The sequence below is a fragment of the Thermobia domestica genome, chromosome 17, assembly GCF_964235325.1.
Source record: "Thermobia domestica chromosome 17, izTheDome1.hap1.1, whole genome shotgun sequence".
Classification (NCBI taxonomy): domain Eukaryota; kingdom Metazoa; phylum Arthropoda; class Insecta; order Zygentoma; family Lepismatidae; genus Thermobia; species Thermobia domestica.
Window position 1 is genome coordinate 4366798 of NC_137470.1, and position 20659 is coordinate 4387456.

Sequence of the window (20659 nt, forward strand, 5' to 3'; positions counted from 1 at the left end):
CTTCAATTGATGAAATAATTTATAAAAAACAAACATTATTTAATAAAAACCCTACGGCAGATATTGAGTTTTGTGTCTCCAAGAATACCCAATGTAACACGGAGTTTCTGGAGGCGATACCTTAATATTCAAACCCATAAATGGGCCTTCAATTCGATGCAGTTGGCGGGTACACAGACCTTTATTTTTAGACCAACAGTTCCCCACCACACTATGTTGCGTTTTGAGCGACAGGCGGCCTTATCATCCAGTGACAGAATCATGTAGGTTCCCGAATAATACGAACAAAAGCATTAAAAGACAATTATGAAGATTTGTTAGTGTATATTAACGAGGAACGACCGAATGCAAACTTTAGTTATTTTAATATGGTGTCTGCAATCGTGACTTATATTTATGAGAGGTTTTATAGTAAAGTGTAAGTCACGATGCTTGATGTTACACTCTGTCCATGTGTTCTACATTGCCTCTTTCTAGCGTTTTTCTCCTATTATAGATCAGTCCTTTATATATCTATCCTTATGAACAATGCAATTACCTCTCAGTGTAATTGAAAAAGCCTTCCGTTTTCTACCTCGTTACGGCGGTAGGGAGAAAGGAAATACAGTCGAGTTTCTAAGCTGTGCTCAGGCACGTAGCCAGGGTTTCGTAATGGGGGAGGTCCGTGACATGAAATACTATGATTATCACACGAGGAGCTCGATAATTCTAGACTATTTTAATGGCAACATATATTGGTTTGTTAGGACAATAAAATGAGGATATGTTAGTAAGTATTTTAATAACAAACTATGGAGAAATATCGACTAAAAGAACATAAAAAAGTATTGAAAAAGATTTTACAATATCTACGCTCCTTCTTCTGTTCATTCAAATTTAACAATTTTCCTTTCATTATGACCTCAACTATTGTAAAATAATACATATCCACTACTACAAAAAGTACATATCCAATAATGTCTTGCAAAAGACTTTACAATAACTGCGTTCCTTTCTCTGTTGAATCAAATGTTAACAGAACTTTCTTTCCACATAACTCTTTGTTTTTATTATTCCAACAACTGTCTGTTCCAAATGACAAGTTAAAGGAGCAGTAGAAAACTGTTTCTGAAATAACATGTTTAATACTCTGAAATAGCATATTTGATACTGCAGAGAAGCGATTGACTGATTAAAAAATGTCCACAATATTACAGAACGGCACTGTTTTCGAAAGCTTGAAATTTTTCTGAGTAGTAGCAGAAATTTTGAGAATTCCGTAACTTTTCTAGAAATTTCAAATTCGTTGATTTTCCAGGGTATTTCACTCATTCGCCACAATGTATTGCAAGTAATTCGGCTAATGCGTTCCTCCTACTACAGGAGTGAAAAGAAAACAATGAAAATGGCATATTTCGACAACGCAGTCCTCAAGTTTGCGTATCATTGGCTACTAATTATTTAACTTCATTTGGAACAGACAGTAAAACAAACTCCTCACAAGAAAGAGTAGCCGAAGGCTTGCTGCAACATTTTATTTTTAACACTAATTCTTCTTGTTCTCGTTTCTTTTTCTTTCACCTTCCTTATTTTTTATTTATTTTTGGTTTCGAAGGGGAGTCCGGACTCCCCCCCCCCCTTTTCTACGCGCCTATCTTTGTTAATAATCCACAGGCGCTGAAACGCTGATGTTGAGGCAAAGGCGCTGAACAAAATGAAGGTGGGATGGACTTGTTCTGCATGCAGCGGGAAAAACTGAAGCCATATTGTTTAAATGTCGAGAAAATTCCGCAGTAGATTTTCGAAACGTGATTTATTTTGCAATGCTAATATAGAACTTATTGTAAAGGAAAAGATAACATACTTAGTTCAGTTTACAATTTATAATTTTGGAATTCAATACGTATGCTTAGATATTACGTTTGTTTGTTTCTTTGGTTGCTTTTGCAATCATTTGGGAAACGAACGAGTGTTCTTGAATTACATTTTAAGTTGATTTACCTCTGATATGTTATTCTGAAAGCATACTTGCCAAACCATAGAAAAATATTGTAGATCATTCACTGATTGAATATTAGAAATCAATAAATATTGAACCAGTGTTCACATATTGATCGATCATCACCAATAATCAATATTCGATAACAATAATAAGTGTAATTTTTATAATTTTTCATGGACAATCTGTGACTTTTACCCAAAGTAGATTTGGATCCAGAAACAGACAAATTTAAAAACCGTTATGAATTATTCACGGCCATTGTCGGCCAAGACATCAAACCGCTGCATCAACTATATTTTATTTTTACTTTTAGCTGTGTGTGTATGTCATGTAATTGACACATTCATTAATCAAAGGCATTGGATAAGCTTAATATGGGTGTGTGCAGCCCAGCTGTGTACAATATGGGTTTCGGAAAGGTATGTTCACAATTAAAGCTGTTGAAAAAGTTGTATCTGAGATAATTGATGCCTTTGAAAACAGTTCATTCGCTTGCGCAACATTATTAGATTTAAGTAAGGCGTTTGATACTGTTTCACATGAAATATTGATTCAGAAATTACAGTATTATGGGGTTAGAAGAACTGAGCTCTATTGATCAGGTTCTATCTAGAAAATAGAAAACAATTTGTGTGTGTACAAAATAAACAGTCAAGCATTCTTGAAATATTAACAGGAGTGCCACAGGGAAGTGTCATTGGACCTTTTCTATTTCTGGTATATATTAACGACTTACATGACTACTTATTAAAAACCACTGTTATGCATGCCGATGACACTACATTTATAACGAAAGATAATAATATCAACGCAATACACACAAAAAATAACGAAACATTAGATAAATCTACTATTTGGCTGTTCCACAATTAATTACATTTGAATCATAATAAAACAGAGAAGTCATACTTTCATCTCAGCAGTTCCACAACTGATAGAAAAGAATGCTCAGTTAATCTATTAGGTATATACTTAGATACGAAATTAAACTGGAATGTGCATACTATGCAACTTTGTAAAAAAAATATCAAGGGCAGTATATGTGTTACGTAAATTAAAAATATCTGTAAGTAAAAGTCTATTAATTACTGCATATTATGCTTTCTTTCATTCTCATCTGTCGTATGGCATACTATTATGGGGTAATTCTTCCGGGGCACAAACAGTATTTAAGTAGCAAAAAGGAGTGATAAAAACGAGAGAGAATCTTGTAGACATTTTTTTCAAAGATTTTGACATAATGACCATTCCGTCCTTGTACATATTATCGTATCTTATGTATATCAAAGAAAACTGTACAAATTATGTTACTCGAAGTAGTGTTCACTCACACAATATAAGGCGCAAAAATGAAATAGATATTCCCCATGTGCGGCTGTGCAAAACACAAAATAGTTATAAATATATTGGGATGAAATTGTATAATCTATTGCCACTTAGAGTGCGAGAAATGGAGATTAAAAATTATAAATGTTTTTTTGTAAAAAGTAGCTGTTAGAAAAGTGTGTATATATAGTATTTCAGAATTTCAGGACTAGAATATAAAACTAGTACTAGGTAAAATATAAAGCATTGTATAGATTAATTATAATTGTACATATTACATGTACGCAAACCTAAATTTTGACGTCTATTACAACATCATGTTGTTTAACGACAATAAATAATTCTTATTCTTATTCTTAATCCCTATTAGGATTTTTGGTAACTTCTGTTACCATGGTGTAGTATCGTCTTTGACCGCTTATTTAGGTTCTATAACAGGTATTTAAGCAGTTTTTTTTATTAGTCAAGTCAAGGATGGACAACAGAACACCCCAGATGCGTTCTGGAACTGTATAGTCAACTTGGGCGAGCCAAGTGGAAAGGAGGGGCGTGACCCTTTTATTTTTTCTTAAGGCAAATTAAAAAAAAAAATCACGCCTTTAGTTTCCACGATATCAGATTGGAACTTTGGATACGGATTGTGTGTACCTTCGAATATTTCTCAAATTTTTCTGAGATCCCTATGTCAAACCGGGTCCAGACACGAGGAGCGCAAGTGTTCCGAGGGGGTGATTTTTTCAGAAAAATTTTAGATTTTTCCCGATTTTTCCGGTTCAGGTATATGATACCGACATGTAAGTGGTGCCGTTAAGAAATGAATTGTTATACTGAAGAAAATAATGTTCAAATCATGACTCTAGGTTAAATAGTAATGACGTACTAAATTTTATTTTATATATATATATATATATATATATATATATATATATATATATGTGTGTGTGTGTGTGTGTGTGTGTGTGTGTGTGTGTAGAGAGAGAGAGAGCGAGAGAGAGAGAGAGAGAGACTAATTTCAGACTTTCAACAATTATTCCGCCCTTTGTTTTCAAGATACAAGCTTGAAATTTTGAACACGTATTATGTACATAACAACCTAGTTTTAGAAAAAAATCAGATCCCTACGTGAACTCAGGCTTTGGCCAGAGGGGCACAAAAATTTTGATCAAATTTTTTTTTCGAAAAACCTCCTTTTTTCGATTTTCCCAATTCTAGTGTATAGTATGGACAAGCAAGTAGTACCGTTGGAAAGTATAATCCATCCTGAAAACATCGAGGTTATGAACCATGATCCTACGATAAATAGTAAGGAAGTAGTTGCTGTTTGAGAGAAAGTCTAAAATTTACCTCAAAAAGTGTAAATCCTAAAAGGGTTAATAAACTGACAAACTCCTCGTCTTTCTACGCCTACCTTTACGTAACATTGCTAAAGGTAAGTTCAGGATCGACGAACTCAACACCTTTTCGATTTTTTTAATAGACCCCGGATTTTTGATTCTCGGTACAGTGATTAGGGACTGTTGACGTGAGTAGTCTGTCACTGTGACTGAGAAGCAGAAGCAACCCGGTGACTATTCCTAATTGACTTAGACTTTGAGTTTGTATGGTTCGCACCCAAGCGCACGATGAGTGGAAACTACCATTGGAGAAGACCAATTTCGACGCTCAGGACGACTCCGTAATATGGTCGAGGCAATAGTAAGGCAGTATATAAACATTTGAGAGAAACAAGATACGAAATAGACTGGAAAGGATTGGAAAAGTAAAGAGGAAGCATCATAAGAAAATGGAAAGAGACGGAATGTATACGAAGAAAACATGGAGAGGAGCTAATGAATTGGAATAGTGGACTGAATATCCATGATCTGTGGAGAAAGATCATTAAAAGTTGAGATCTGTATGTATTTAAAAGTTGTTAAAAATGGAAGGAAAGGTCTCATTCGTTCATTAAAATAACCTCGTCTAATTTTCTGCAATATACAAGCCGTAGCCTTTAGATTTTATTTCATGAAGTGTTTGATGAAGATAATGATAAGTTGCCGATACTGTAACACTATTATTTCTTGAAAGTGATTTGCTTTTATCAGATTTCATTTGTAATTAAAACTTAAGTTATTATAAATTTTTTATATTATATATATCATACAAATTAATTTTTGCAAAGTAAAGGACATATAAATGGACACGACGAAGAAATCAGCAACATTAAAATTTTTTAAGATAATAGAATAATAATTTCCTATCTAAACCAATGGGTTATCCTATAAACAAATACGGTACAGATTTTCAACATCGTTAATTCTTTTGGGATTTCCATTTTCTGAGGTAAATTTTAGACTTTGAGTCAAACAGCTACTGCTTCCTTACTACTTATCGTAGGATCATCTTCATACGTCGTCTTTTTCAGAATAGAGCGTCTTTCCAACGATATCACTCACTTGTCCGTATTATAGACCAGAAACGGGAAAATGAGGAAAACCGGGAGTTTTTTCGAAAAAAAAAATTCGAAATTTTTGCAACCCTCTGGCCCAAGCCTGGGTTTACTTAGGGCTCTAAAAACTTTTTGAAAAATACATGCGTGTGCAAAATTTCACTCTTGTATCTTGAAAACAAAGGGAGGAAATAATTTTTGAAAATCTGAACGTGACCCGTATATATATATCCTAAAATTTTACTCCGTCATTACTATTTGGCCTAGGGTCATAGTTCAAGTACCAGTTTCTTCAGTATAACACACCCTTTCCAATAGTATCACTCACATGTCGGAATCATACACCTGAACATTATCTGATAAAATCACCCTCTCGGAATAGTTCCGCTCCTTGGGCCAGGGCCTAGGTTCAGGTACGGATCTAAAAAAAAAAAAAAAAAAAAAAAAAAGTGCAGACAATCCATATGCAAAATTTCAAACTGATATCTTGAAAACTAAGGGCGTGAAAGGTTTTTGAAATTTGCCTTAAGAAAAACAAAAATTGTCACGCCCGTCCTTCCCCACTTGGCGCCGCCAAATTGACCATCGAGTTCCAAAATGCATCTGAGATATTCTTTGGTCCATGCTTGACTTGACCAATAAAAGAAAAACGTATTAAATTCATGTTATATGACCTAAATAAACGGTCAAAGACAACACTACACTATGGTAACTGTAGTTATAAATTTTTAATGAGTTAAAGTATGTAGTTTTTCACTCAGCATTTAATGGCAATGGCCTGAAATCGCAATGGCCTGATCACTTGTAGCGAAAAGTTACGATTCCCATTTCTCCACTGAACTAACACCGTGTTATTTAAGGATCTTGCGTTGACTAGACAAAAATGCCAGCAACATTAAAATGAGTTGCCACTGACTTTTTTATTTATTTATTTATTGTCACATACCGTGTCAGTTTGTGTGGAATAGGGAACTTGTAGATAATGGTTTTAATTTCTTCACTTTCGAAATTTAAGAGTATCAATGTATATACAGAGAGAAAGAGAGAGAGACAGAGAAATAGATCATTATAGGTAGATATGTAGAGATCAGTGATGGTCAAATGGAGGCCCGTGCGCAGGGACCAGCCTGTGAATAATAATGAAATGAAGTATGATTAAAAAAAAAATGCTCCATACATAACAGGAAGAGTGTAGCTGGTCATCACAGTGTACATGAATAGACTTAAATTTTATTTAGGAAAACTTTTCTGTAACCTAGATGTTGAAGATAAGAGCTTTGACATCAGGAGGATTCTGAGAAAAGTACAGATTTCGTAGAGTTATTTTCAAATGTTCGCAATTTGCCTAGACATATGAAACAATAAACCTAATATGCAAAGTAGAACGATGATTCAGAGAATATACGGCTTACGTATGCTCAGTGAACTGTCCCCTCAGGAGGAAGAGAAGGAAATTCGAAAGGAACTATCACCCTTATTTGGTTATAGTCCGCACTACATTATAAATTGCACTACAGCATAGATATAGATATACTTACTACACAGATACATATTACTAACTAAATTTTTAGTTTATGGACATATTGTGTATGACATTTTTTTACGTAAAATTTGTTTTATATTTTTAGAACAGTTATTAAAAAAACATTTATATAATACCTGTTCAAAAAATTTTAAAACTTTTTTTAGTAGCACATTATTATTATTATTATTATTATTATTATTATTATTATTATTTAGGTCTGCTGCAACTGGAAATGTTTCTTCTGCTTCTCGATCTTCAGCTTTCTCTTTTAACTCTCAATATTTTCTTCTATTTTTCAAATCATTGATCAATTGTGTTCTTCCTATTCCTCGATTTCCTTCCATTTTTTTCTTCTATAGCAGTATGAAGAAGACAATTTCTTGGCAATATATATCCAACTCAATTGGCCTTCCTGCAAGGGATGCTGGCTAATAGCGCCCTCTTCTCTCCTATCCGTTTTAAAACAGCTTCGTTTGTTAGTCTTCATGTCCAGTTTATCTTCTCCATCTACTTCTAACACCACATTTCGAAGCTCTCTAAACATTTCTTCTCTAACTTCCGAATGTTCAAGTCTCTGAGCCATAAAGTCTAATGCACCAAATATAGCACTTGACCAATTTCTTCCCTAGTCCAATATTAAGGCTGCTAGTTACGAGAGATCGTTTCTTGTTGAATGCTTCTTTCGAATGAATATAGCAATTCTCGACCTGATCTCTTTGGTGCAGTAACCGTCTTTAGTCAAAATACTTCCCAGATACTTGAAGTGTTCCACCTCTTCAAGTACTCTTTGTTCTACTCTGACCCGTAACGGCATGTTTCCAAACGATATTCTCGTCACTTTCGATTCTTCGTTGTTGATTTCCATTCCATATAGTTTCCCAGTGCCAACTATTTTATGAACTAGCATGTTACTAAAAAAATTTTCTCGTTGAACATTTCTCAAATACCTGTATAAAAACATTAAATGGAACAAGAGAATGTATTATTTCCTATCGAACGACCAATATCTTCCTTAATCTTGAAATTGTTTAATGTTTTATTCCTGCAGAAGCAATTAGATATTTTGTCTGTTATAATGAAAAAGAAGGGTTCAACGTACTGATGACTTGTTTCTTCAAGGCGTTGCATCTCTAAGCATAACACGAGTTAAATTACACTATGAGAGCTTTCGCTAAGTGCTTCATCAGATACGGACAGAAAGAACTAAAGAGAAAAGGATGAAACTACCACCCTAGCTGTCTCTTCCATCAATAAACTGCATATACTAATAGCCTGATAAGATAGATGATCACGTGACCCTTGCATTTGGGCATTGCGTTCACTTGGATATTTTTTAGTTGTTCACTTTTTCTCCTTTCCCTTCACTATCTGATGCGGCGTGTCAGTGTGAGTTCCCATAGTGTAAGATTTTAGAGTTATGGTTATATATATATTTTTTTCTTTTTTTGATTAATTCATTATGTACGTGTGATAACAACAGCTATTAAATAAAATAATTCTTTTGTGAAATCTTTACTTAAACATTTGTTTTCCTCATTTATTTATTTATTTATTTATTTTTTCAGTCAAGGTTTAATAGTACAGAATTGATGCATGATATAGGAGAAAAAGCATTCATAATTGGCGAGATTAGGTACGCAATTGCTTCTGACTTCTCTTTTCAGTATGATTGACACTTATGATGCGCCAACATGTACACAAGAATTGATAATGTTACCTTTGGACTTTCGACAGCTATGGCCACGTTAGCCCTCAGGTATGAGAGATGAAGTACCTCGGCGATCACACTACACGAAGAAATTGGGAGGAAGAAAGGAATATAGAAGGATGGAAGCAGCCTGGGACCTATATGTTATGTACCATCCCGCCATTTGCCTGGTGTGAACAAGGAAAACTCGCTCAGGATGCGTGGCCTGAAAAAGCTTTTACACCTTTACAACGAAACGTTCCCACTAGGGACCAAATCCAGAACCACTTGCAGCAAAGGCGTTTAGCTGCAATACGTCATACATACACGCCAGTTAACTTTTTTACCATGTATATCACTTTTATTTTTTTATAGTTTCAAAAAGCCATATTCCTTACAGAAGAACATTTTAGATAAAAGTAATGCAAATGTTTGTACTTTTTTCCTGATTTAAATACATTAAATATAAATTCCTAAAACTATATAATTAATTGAAATGATGTCCATCCCAGCAGTAAGAGGAAACCTTGGGATCTGCCCAGAACAAAGAGGCCTAGAATTTATTCTTCGGGATTTCGCATTAAGTAAAGAGAATTTTTACTGTTTTCTATTGTTATTTCCATTACTGAGTTTATGAATTTTGCAGACTAGTTTGAAGTAATCTACCTGATAATTATGAAATGAAATAAAATCTTTAAGTTTTAAGTCCCAACGTTATGCAAGCTAGGCTAAAGGAGACTGTGATGATGAAAAATGAATGAAAATGTTGGAATGAAGGAAGTGGGAGGAAACAGGAGAACACCGAGAAAACCAACGCAGATTGCATTTGCCCACCACAAAACTCACTTGACGCGAGCTAGGATCGAACGGGAGACCCCACGCGCGAGAGATGAACACTCTGCCACTGAGCCACTGCGGCCCCAATCTAATAATTAATTTCGTACTTTATTGTAAATATAATGTTACGCTATTGATGATGCAAGTAATGAAATTATTTTATTCTGTAATTATAATCACCGGAAACTATTCATTATAAGTGAAATGAAACGAAATATTTAAATTTTACGTCCCACGGTTATACCGGTTAGGATAAAGGAGACGCTGGTGATGAGAAATCAGTGAAAATGGTAGAATGGGAGGAAACGGGAGAACCCCGAGAAAACCCACCCACACGGCGTTTGTCCGCCACAAAGTTCACTTGGCGCGAGCTGGGATCGAACGGGAGACCCTACGGACCATAGGTAAACGTTCTGCTACTGAGCCACTGCGGCTCCAAAACTATTCATTAATCTAGATACCATTGTCTCTCTATCAAAGGTTAGATTACGTTATTATTATTTGAGAAACACAACTTTTTAATTTTATTTATATGTTTGTTTTTATTTTATTACTTCTTTTTTACTATTTATGTTCTTAAAACGTAAGGATGATGGAGAAAATTGCACTTTTGATTACTTTTAATTAGTTCTTCTATAACAGTTGTACTCATAAGAATACGAATTTATTAAATTTGCAATTAATATTTCATTTACTAAAAAGCGGTACTGCTAAAACAGTTTTACATACAACTCTCATACAAGCAATGTTAGCAATGCAAGCAATGCAAGCAATTGTTAGAAAATAACTAAATCTGGATGGGGTGATAAATCTATTTAGTACCAACACTTCAAACATTAAAAAAGAAAAATATTATAACATTTGTTTATAGTTGAAGTCCAACAACTGCTCCAAGGGTATGGAAGATGAGGTGAATGATAATAGTGGAACAAAGAAAGGGGGAGAAAATGTGAGAACCCCAAAGAAAACAATGTACACATGTTTCTCCACCACAAAACTAACTTTGAGTGAGCTGTTATCGTGCCAGGGACCACACGCACTAGATATATAATTATTTTGTGTAGGTAAAAAGATCGCAAAATTGCATTATGTGAATAGAATTGCATCAAAAGATTGCAATCTTGTCCAGTAGTTAGTTTTTGAATCAGGAGCTACAAAATTTTGGAACGGCCTTTAAATCGAGCTTTCGTGTTTTATTACGGAATAAGCACATCATACTGAATTAAGTGATAGTTTAACTTTGCCTACACTACATGTAGTTCTCCAGATATAAGGCCTACAAGGAAATTTTTGCCTGAAATATATTGGATCTTTTGATCCAAAAATAACGATCTGTGAAGCAAATAAAATTTATAGTTATGACAAAAGAAAAACAAATAATTTTGAATTATTAGTAACAACACAAGTTAATAGCAAAGATGGGAAACAACTATTATACAGAATTCTAAAAACTAAAAATAATGTCAGAAACGTATACTTAAATCTAAATGTTGTAAATCTCATTCTCTGAAAAATATATTCATTGAGCTGAGCGAAGCGAAGCTCTTATACTCGGGTTAGCCGTTTGGTTGTCCGCGAACTCCTCCTAGACCGTTTGGCCGATCTCAACCAAACTTAGGACGCTGATAGAGTATGTCGTGCTGAGTGACAACATAGGTCGAAATCAAAAATCCGATGTACCATCGAGGAATAATCACCGAAAAACGCTTACTCCTAGACCGTTTGGCCGATCTCAACCAAACTTAGCACGCTGATAGAGTATGTCGTGCTGAGTGACAACATAGGTCGAAATCAAAAATCCGATGTACCATCGAGGAATAATCACCGAAATACGCTTCTTGATTACGTAGTTTAAGCTCGCTCAGCTCATTTCATTGCAATCGGGTATATACATTGCATTCCTAGTTGAGCTGAGCGAAGCGAAGCTCTTATACTCGGGTTAGCCGTTTGGTTGTCCGCGAACTCCTCCTAGACCGTTTGGCCGATCTCAACCAAACTTAGCACGCTGATAGAGTATGTCGTGCTGAGTGACAACATAGGTCGAAATCAAAAATCCGATGTACCATCGAGGAATAATCACCGAGAAACGCTTCTTGATTACGTAGTTTAAGCTCGCTCAGCTCATTTCATTGCAATCGGGTATATACATTGCATTCCTAGTTTAATATATTTTTTAATGACAGTTAGAATCGTAAATTATGTTCTCTTAGTACGTTATTTGTCTCAATAACATAACCAGTTGAGAATGCTCCAATAGCATTGCCAAAACGAACTTAAAAAGAATGGAAAGATGGATCGGGGAGGATACCAATGTGACTGTTTCTATATGTAAAAGTAAATCTTTTTGTCCACACCTTCTTCTGTTTCTCGCAAAAATTCGGAAAATATCATCTCTCTATGAACTACAGTTTCCGAGATATAACTCCTTAAATCTCCCGAAATTCAAACTTTTTTGGCCAATATCTGGGGAACGGTGGCCAGTTGGCCATTGGCCGCAGGCTACTATTTGATAGCAAAATGTTCACCATCCTCTTAGGTATTGATCAACATCAATATGATCTCTGTATGACTCACGGTTCCCGACATATGGGTCGTTAAGTCTCCTGAAATCAGAAGTATTTTTTTGGCTAATATCTCGGGAACGGTAAGTCATAGAGAGATTATATTGGTGTTGATCAATACCTAAGAGGATGGTAAATATTTTGGTACCAATATTAACTGGTGGCCACTGGCCAAACCAGTGACCAGTTGGACAGTGGCCGCCGTGTACTATTTGGTACCAAAATGTTCACCATCCTCTTAGGTGTTGATCAACTTCAATATCACCTCTCTATAACTTATGGTTCCCGAGATATGGCTCCTTAAATCTCCGGAAATTGGACATTTTTTGGCCAATATCTTGGGAACGGTAAAGAGTGTGGCGAAATATTCCATCACTTTCTCAGATAGTTTTTGATACTCTATCGAATGGGGGCTCAAAATAGAAAAATTCCCAAATAACAGACAGAAAGACACACAGAGAATTCAGTAACTAACTTTTCAAGTTCGTTGATTAATAGATCAGAAATATTTGATAATTCCTGTCTGGAAGAAACTGAATATGGTATATGCAAATTAAAATCAATGGATGCTACAAAATCGTACTAAATTCCATTTCATGTGATCAAAACTTGCTCTGATATTTTTTAGTGATCACTTTCTGAAATTTTTAACAAATCAATACCTACCTTACACTTTCTTAAAAACTTAAAAAATGTTAATGTAATCCCAGTTTCCGAAGGAAATACAAATAGTAATGGTATTAGAAATTACCGACACACAGCGAGGACCTTTGCACCACTCAAAAGTGTCAAACCACCAACCTACATCCAAATAGTTTCTTATGAAACTTGTATCTTTTTCCGTTGTCAAAACAGATTTGTTCATGAACCATCTACAATTTATTAAACTTGTTGAATTCTCGTAGTTTCCAAGAACGAATATCAACAAGAACAATAAAGCTGATGTTTTATACACTAATATCTATATATATAAAAGAGAACGTACAAAATTTTGTCCGCTCATCACGCTAATACGGCTGAACCAATTTCTTTCATTTTTGGGGGGTTATTAGGATTTGGACCCTAGATGGTTTTTATCATATCACTTTAATTTTTAATTACCAGTGTCTTGAGATAATTGACCATTCAAGTGTCCATAACGTACAAATCCTTTGTTATTAGTTCATCATAGGTAAAAATAAACGTATTTATATGCAACCCGCATGACCGTGTCACTCGGCGGGTTAACATAAATGACAGGCGATATACAGCGGAAAATAGCTTGAATCTTCTGTTTAAAATTTTTTAATTGATTTGCTTATTTTTACAGACACTTTTACAATATGCCAGCACCGGGATGACCGCAGCGAAGCGGGGCGGGTTAACATAAATGACAGGCGATATAATGTTAAGATTTACTGCAATCTTCTATGGTTTTTATCATATCACTTGAAAGCGAAAAAGTAAAAATTATCTAAGTAACAAAGTTTATTGCGTTCCGGGGTGACCGCAGCGAAGCGGGGTGAACGCTGCTAGTTTTTCAATAAAGAAAAACACAGCTTTCTTACAAGGCTGGCTAGAATATTTATTATAAAAAATAAACTAGAAAAGTAACGGTTTCGGAAATATAGCACTTCCTTCCTCAGACTACACTCTACACTCTACAACGACAGAAGAGTTGTTGCATACCAGCTACACCTGCAGAAAGTGTTTTGCACCCAGCAACCACCAAAGTAAGGAAATACGGAAAGCGCATGGAATGGTTAAGTAAAACAAATAAAGAATTAATGTGGTTATATTACTAAACAACGAAACCAGGAACAGTTAAGACAATATACAGACAATAATTTGGAATGCATTTAAATATATATATATATATATATATATATATACAAACAGAAGTAACCGGTCAGAAAATAGCAGACCAGATACGAACAATGAAAGTAAACAATCTACAGTAATACCAATAACTATATTACAAATCATCAAAGAAGATGTTGCAAAAGCAATAGCTACGGAAAGAAAGAAAGAAAATGGAAATGACAGAATCATGAGAGAGAATTCAGAAAATATAAATAAAACAGAAGACTCAAATAATGGCCACAATCTAAAGACAAAAGAAATTAGGAACTGAGATAATAGCAAAGATGTGAATAACAAAGAACACAACCATGAGCAGAATATAAGAAAGCAAAAGCAGAATTTTGGGAAACAGGCCCAGATAAAAGACCACCAATACAGATACCATAAATATTAGGATAACTAAAACAATTAACACAGGAAATGAATAAAATATTGTCAGGAGAAGCAAACAAAGCAGAAACTTTTCACGAAATGCACGCAATAATATACTTTGCAGTTTTAACAATAACAAGAAAACCAGGGGATAGAAATCACAGCAAAGAAGAACAAAAGAAAGAAACTAAGAAAATAAGAAATGATTTAGGGAGAATAAACCAACACAAGAAAGGTAGTAGAGGAAACCAATTAATGAAACACATGCAGAAAATTTTCAACAAAGCAAAGACACATACCAGACAGGAAGAAAATAACAGAATACGAAGATGCATTGAAACAAATCTTCGTGTTCAGAGCAATAGACTGAAAAGACACAAGAAGAGCTTAGCAAAAAGATAGAATAATAGACTGTTTACACAGAACGAGAACAACTTTTACAAGAGACTGACAAAAAGGAAAACGCTTATCAAACAGAACAACAGCAAAAAGAAGCATTAGAAATGAAATGAAATCTTTGAATTTTACGTCCCACCGTTATGCTGGTTAGGCTAAAGGAGACGATGACGATGAGAAATGAGTGAACTGGTGGAATAAAGAAAGTGAAAGGAAACGAGTGAACCCCAAGAAAACCCACGCACATGGTGTTTGTCGCCCACTCGGCGACAGCCAGAATCGAACTAGGGACCCCACGCACCAGAGGTGAACGCTCTACCACTGAGCCACCGCGGCCCCAAAAGAAGCATTAGAAAATTACTGGAAACAAATGTCAGAAATGGAATACACACATAATATTGAACCAAAATTGATAAAAGAGACCAACAAACAGAAAAAAAAATGAACGGCAAATTACAAATAATTGTCCCAGAAGTTAAAGAAGGAATAAGGAAAGGACACAACTGGACTGCGTCAGGTAGTGTTAAAATTCATAATTGTTGGTATAAACAATTCGAAACACTATACAGCACAATTGCATAGTACATCAGAGAGTTCATAGTAAACCTTGCAGCAATGCAGAAATTTCTCAGGAAAAAAGGACATATCTAATCCAGAAGAAACGAAAAGACAACCTGTTTTGCAACTACAGACCAATAATGTGCTTAAACACCACATATAAAATGATGACAGCATGCGTTGCGAACAAAATACGAAAATACTGAACAATATAATAACAGAACAGCAGAAAATACTCATAAGCTTATAACGAAAAATTAATAATAGATGCGGTAACAACAAGTCAGACTTAATATAAAAACGAAACATATACACAGCACACATAGACTATCAAAAAACATAGGACTCAATACTACAGCCCTAGAACTTACACTGTTTGAAAATCTAAGGAGTAATGAAGAAATCCATGGAGAAATCGATATACCTCGTACAAAATGACATGAGCAGGTGAAATACAACACTCTGTCTGAAAGATATCCAGTCAGAACTACAGACAAATTAAGAGAGGAATTTTTTGAGGAGATAGCTATTCTGCTTAGAATTCAACCTACTGTCAGAACTAGTAGACATTATGAAATATGGATTCAAGATAAAACTAAACAAGCAAGCAGAACTTAAAACAACTTAAAATAAGGAGTGAAATAAATAAATAAATAAATAAATAAATAAATAAATAATAATAATAATAATAATAATAATAATAATAATAATAATAATAATAATAATAATAATAATAATAATAATAATAATAATGAATATGTGTGATATAAATTAGAGCGCTATGTGCCAACCCTCTTCCCTCAAGGTTATTAATAATAGAATCAACAGAATCAAAATTTCTTTCTTAGTTTATGAACAAGGCCACAGGATGTATTGAAATTTAAAAATTATAAGTATTTAGCGCAAAATTATTCTATTGAAATACTTGAGACATGAAGGAACTGTTATCTGTTATTTTTCCTCTACAACTCACTGGCAGAGCCGTAACCTGGAGGAGGGGGGAGCGAAATTTCATTTCATTTCTTATCGATACTATGAAACGTTGTAAATAGTTGCAAATTTCCATAACTGTTCTCCAAGTGGATTTGTATAAAACCACACAGAGTTTTGTCAAGTTTAACAAAAAGTCCAAAATAAGCCTCCTGAAAACAGCTCTTACACATAATAATCGCTTTTGGTTGTTGCAATGGTCTGTTCAAGCAGCTTGATAAATATTCTGCGTAGCATAACAGAAACTGCTTCTCTTATTTAACTTTGATTTTTTTTCTTTTTTTTAGTTAGGATCCTTTTGAGCAGCAAGGCTATATGAGATGTGGACCTATAGCTTTAACATGGAATTCGAACTACATGAGCTCCCGCCTGGAATTGAACCCGGGTCTCCCACTCCGAAGGGTCGTATGGTAACCGCTTAGCCATGAGTAGCTTTTCTCTCATTTGTAATAATAATAATAATAATAGTGTAAAAAGGGAAAAGATTGATAAACTGAGCGTAGGGGGACGCCGATTTCTACTTCGCCCCGGGCGCCGAAATATCTAGCTACAGCTCTGCTCACTGGGCAATAAATTAACACCCATAAGTGGTTAATCAAATAAAATTTCAAGTATGTAATAGATAAATTTAATCCCTGAGCAGATCACTTCATTTGTCAAGAAAGAGAATAAATTTCCTCATCATGCGAGTTATTATAACAATATTTTCGCAATAATACTAACGACAGAGACAGTGGATGTATCTTGGATATATTTTCGTGTCACTCGCTATAAATGTGTCAAAGTCTTAATTAGTATGCTTTATCACATGCTTTAAACAAGTAAAACCAGCACATGAAAGAGACTTGTGGCACAGACGAATTTGTAAATCTAAAACTAACATATACTAAATAAAGTATGTTTGTCTAATATAGCATCTATTTATGTTTAAATGCCGTAAATGTAATAACCTAGGATATCAATTTGAGTTTTATGCAAAACCAGCGTCAATCACCCATTTCGCTAGGTTAAAATAAGAAAAAATTAGTAATATGTTATGTTAGTCAGTCACGTTTTGCTATTACTGAAGCGCTCTCTGATATCGGTCATTTTTTGACAATTTTTATGTATATTTCCTCCTCCCCTCACCAAAGTTGTGGGACTGAATTTGGATTTAAACACATCGGGACTGTCAATGTTCATCTCAGCAACTCCGAAAACTTTGGATTCGACACTAATATAGGCCATTTTCAATCATTTTATACATATATACCCCCCCTCCCCAAGTAGCAGGGCTGAATTTAATTAGATTTAACGGCATAAGAAATGTCACTGTCCACCTCAGCGATCCCGGAAACTATGAATTTGATACTAATAACAGCCATTAAGGATCATTTTTATATACCTCCTCTCTCCATCCCCTAAGTGGCACCATCAAAGTAAAAGATAAAAACCATGCAAGACCCGAATCTCATCTACGTTGAAATCGAGATCGGTTGGGTGACTCAAGAGTTATCACGTCAGATAGATAGTCACTTTCAGTTTTATTTATTTAGATTATTAGGAAGATTACTGACACTATCCAGTTTTTGTGTATAAACGTACTCTCCAATCCATTCACTAATACGTGAGTCGTGTACATGTCAAACGACAAGATATAAATACCAATACAACAAGGACATAAACATACTTTTGATTAACAATGGATGCTCACGCCACATGTCATAGATGGGCGATCTGGCAAAAATAAGATCTGTCTGTCGAGACTTCGAATCCCGCTTAGGAGATAGGAGTTACATATTATTCTTCCACTGTTCATTTAAGCATGATCATTCATTACACATCGTCTCCTTCAGCTTAAAAGGCAGATATAAAACTCAGAAATAAATAAATAAATAAATAAAATAAAATGTCTTCTTTCTAGTACCGAACTGTATAAGGAAGTACACTTCGAAGTAAAACAAAGAATATTGGTATTATTATTAAGGTAAAGTTAATAGTGAAAATTAGTTTATAATAAATATTGAATGTTAGATTTCAAAGTAAAAAAAAAAAAGTCTTGGCTGAGTTTCTAAATACACAAATAACTTTTTTGTGATCTTATATATAAAGTATTCTATATTACGATGAACACTATTATCAAGAAATCACCACTTATGTTTAAAAAATGATAGTGACAATATATTAGATCGAACTAAACTATAACAATTATATGTTTTGTAATGTTGTTACTTTATTCTGTACTCATCAATCCTTGTAACAAAAGAAATACTGACAACAGCTTCAACTTACACTGTATTTTGAACTATAATATATTGCAATTTCGGATATCTACCATATCCTTCATCAGACACTATCGTATTTAAAATGCAGTGAGTGTTGAAGCTTTTGTTGTAATATCCAATTCCAAGCCATGGATAGTGCTAGCATTAATCCTATTTCACTTTTTAACTTTATGATTTATTTTACAAACCATATAATTGTTTACAATATAACCATATTCATCTATTTATCGAGGAAATGAAATAAAACTGAAGTAACAGATACCCTAACGTGTCTTACTCATACCCCGTAAGCTCAGTGGACGACTGATAAATTCAAGTTAATGTTCATTTAAGAAGTTTATAGAATGATGTTCCCACCAAAACTCAAATGACTTGTTCATCAGCTGTCAACCCATTGCACCTAGGATAAGAACTCAACTACAACCACTGAGCTACTTTCTTATGAAGAAAGGAGAAGGTATAACAGATGTAAAAATAAATTTCCTTGATTAAAAAAAAAAAAATCATACACGATTTCACGTCTTCTTAAAAGTTCTGAATTCAAATTAACGTTCTTCTAAAGAATCGTGGTACATATCTGAAATAAATGGAAACTAGCCAATAGAAAGATGATCTCAAACTACATTTTAAAATATTCCTCTTTTTCTTTTTCTTTTTCTTTTCTTTTTTTTGTTTGTTTGTTTGTTTGTAAGAACTTTCATTGTCATGGGATTTTAAGCGTTATATCGGCTACAGAAAAACAGCAGCAATAAGCAGCAAAATAATAAGTAAATAATAATAATAATAATAATAATAATAATAATAATAATAATAATAATAATAATAATAATAATAATAATAATAAAATGTACAAATTAACACTCCGAATGGGTAACTTTAAAAGTAAAGAGCACAGTACACCAGTCATTCTATTTTCTGAGACTCTTTTTTCTAAAGAATAAGCTATTTAAAGTATTGTAAAAATAAGTCTCTTAAGTAACCTGTAAAACACACAGCCTTCTGAATTTTTATAATAATCCTCAGCACGTTTAAATAGATATCTAAAAAATCTCGAGCTAAAATTGAAGAACTTTCGATAAACAAACCGTCAATCCTTAAACCGTTCAAAAATTTCGTGTTGACAGTTTATCAGCTTACAATTTCACATAAAAATAATACAAACACATGAGCATTACCTGCCCTGGCCTTCTCTCATACAAATCCAAACCTAGCCTCTCAAATTCCGACCAGTCGTTCAGAAACATCTCTTTTTCTTTCCAACTACTTACTCTCTCCACGACAAGCACAATTCTAAACGGTGGAGCGCTATGTACGTTGTTGTAATGCCCTCACTGCGACACTGCTACTACTATAATTGTTCAGGGTTTATTTTATGTCAGTTCTACTATTTAAGTATCAGAGTTATTACACAAAATCGTTATTAAAGTCTTTTATGTAGAACCATATTAATAAAAATGATGCGCTTTTTCTGAAATAACATTTTTAAGCAAACAGAAAAATTATTAGCTTAATAAATTGCTTTGACTCACGTTGCACAATTTCTTCGTTGATATCAGAGTTGCCAGATTCACAAAACTTAAAAACCGTACGTAAGATAAGAATGCACTGTTTTGTCCTCCGCAGGATCGTATGGTTACAATAAAGCACTTTCTTTTAAACACTCTTTTTTTTTTTTTTTTTTTTTTTTTTTTACTTATCAGGACCTGTTATGCTTTGAAATTATGCAAGAAAAAATAAAAGTAATAAAAGGTTATTGTCATTATTTGAAAATTTAATATTAGAAATAATGTTAGTTTGAAACATGACAGAAAAAAAAAAAATATGGTGTGAAACTGACACATGTGTAGCTATTCTATTTCACATTGACTGGCTGGAACAAGTGCATTCACACA

General features: G+C 34.0%; 1 protein-coding gene across 1 annotated transcript in view; it reads right to left on the reverse strand.

Moving 5' to 3' along the window:
• The window catches only part of LOC145674366 (signal recognition particle 9 kDa protein-like), a 53394-nt gene extending 33313 nt beyond the window's left edge, over positions 1–20081 (reverse strand). Inside the window, exon 1 of the mRNA XM_081744327.1 lies at positions 19943–20081. Coding sequence (XP_081600453.1) covers positions 19943–20011 — 69 coding nt within the window. The 5' untranslated portion in view covers positions 20012–20081. The remainder of the gene's footprint in view (positions 1–19942) is intronic.
• Between the last annotated feature and the right edge of the window lie 578 nt (positions 20082–20659).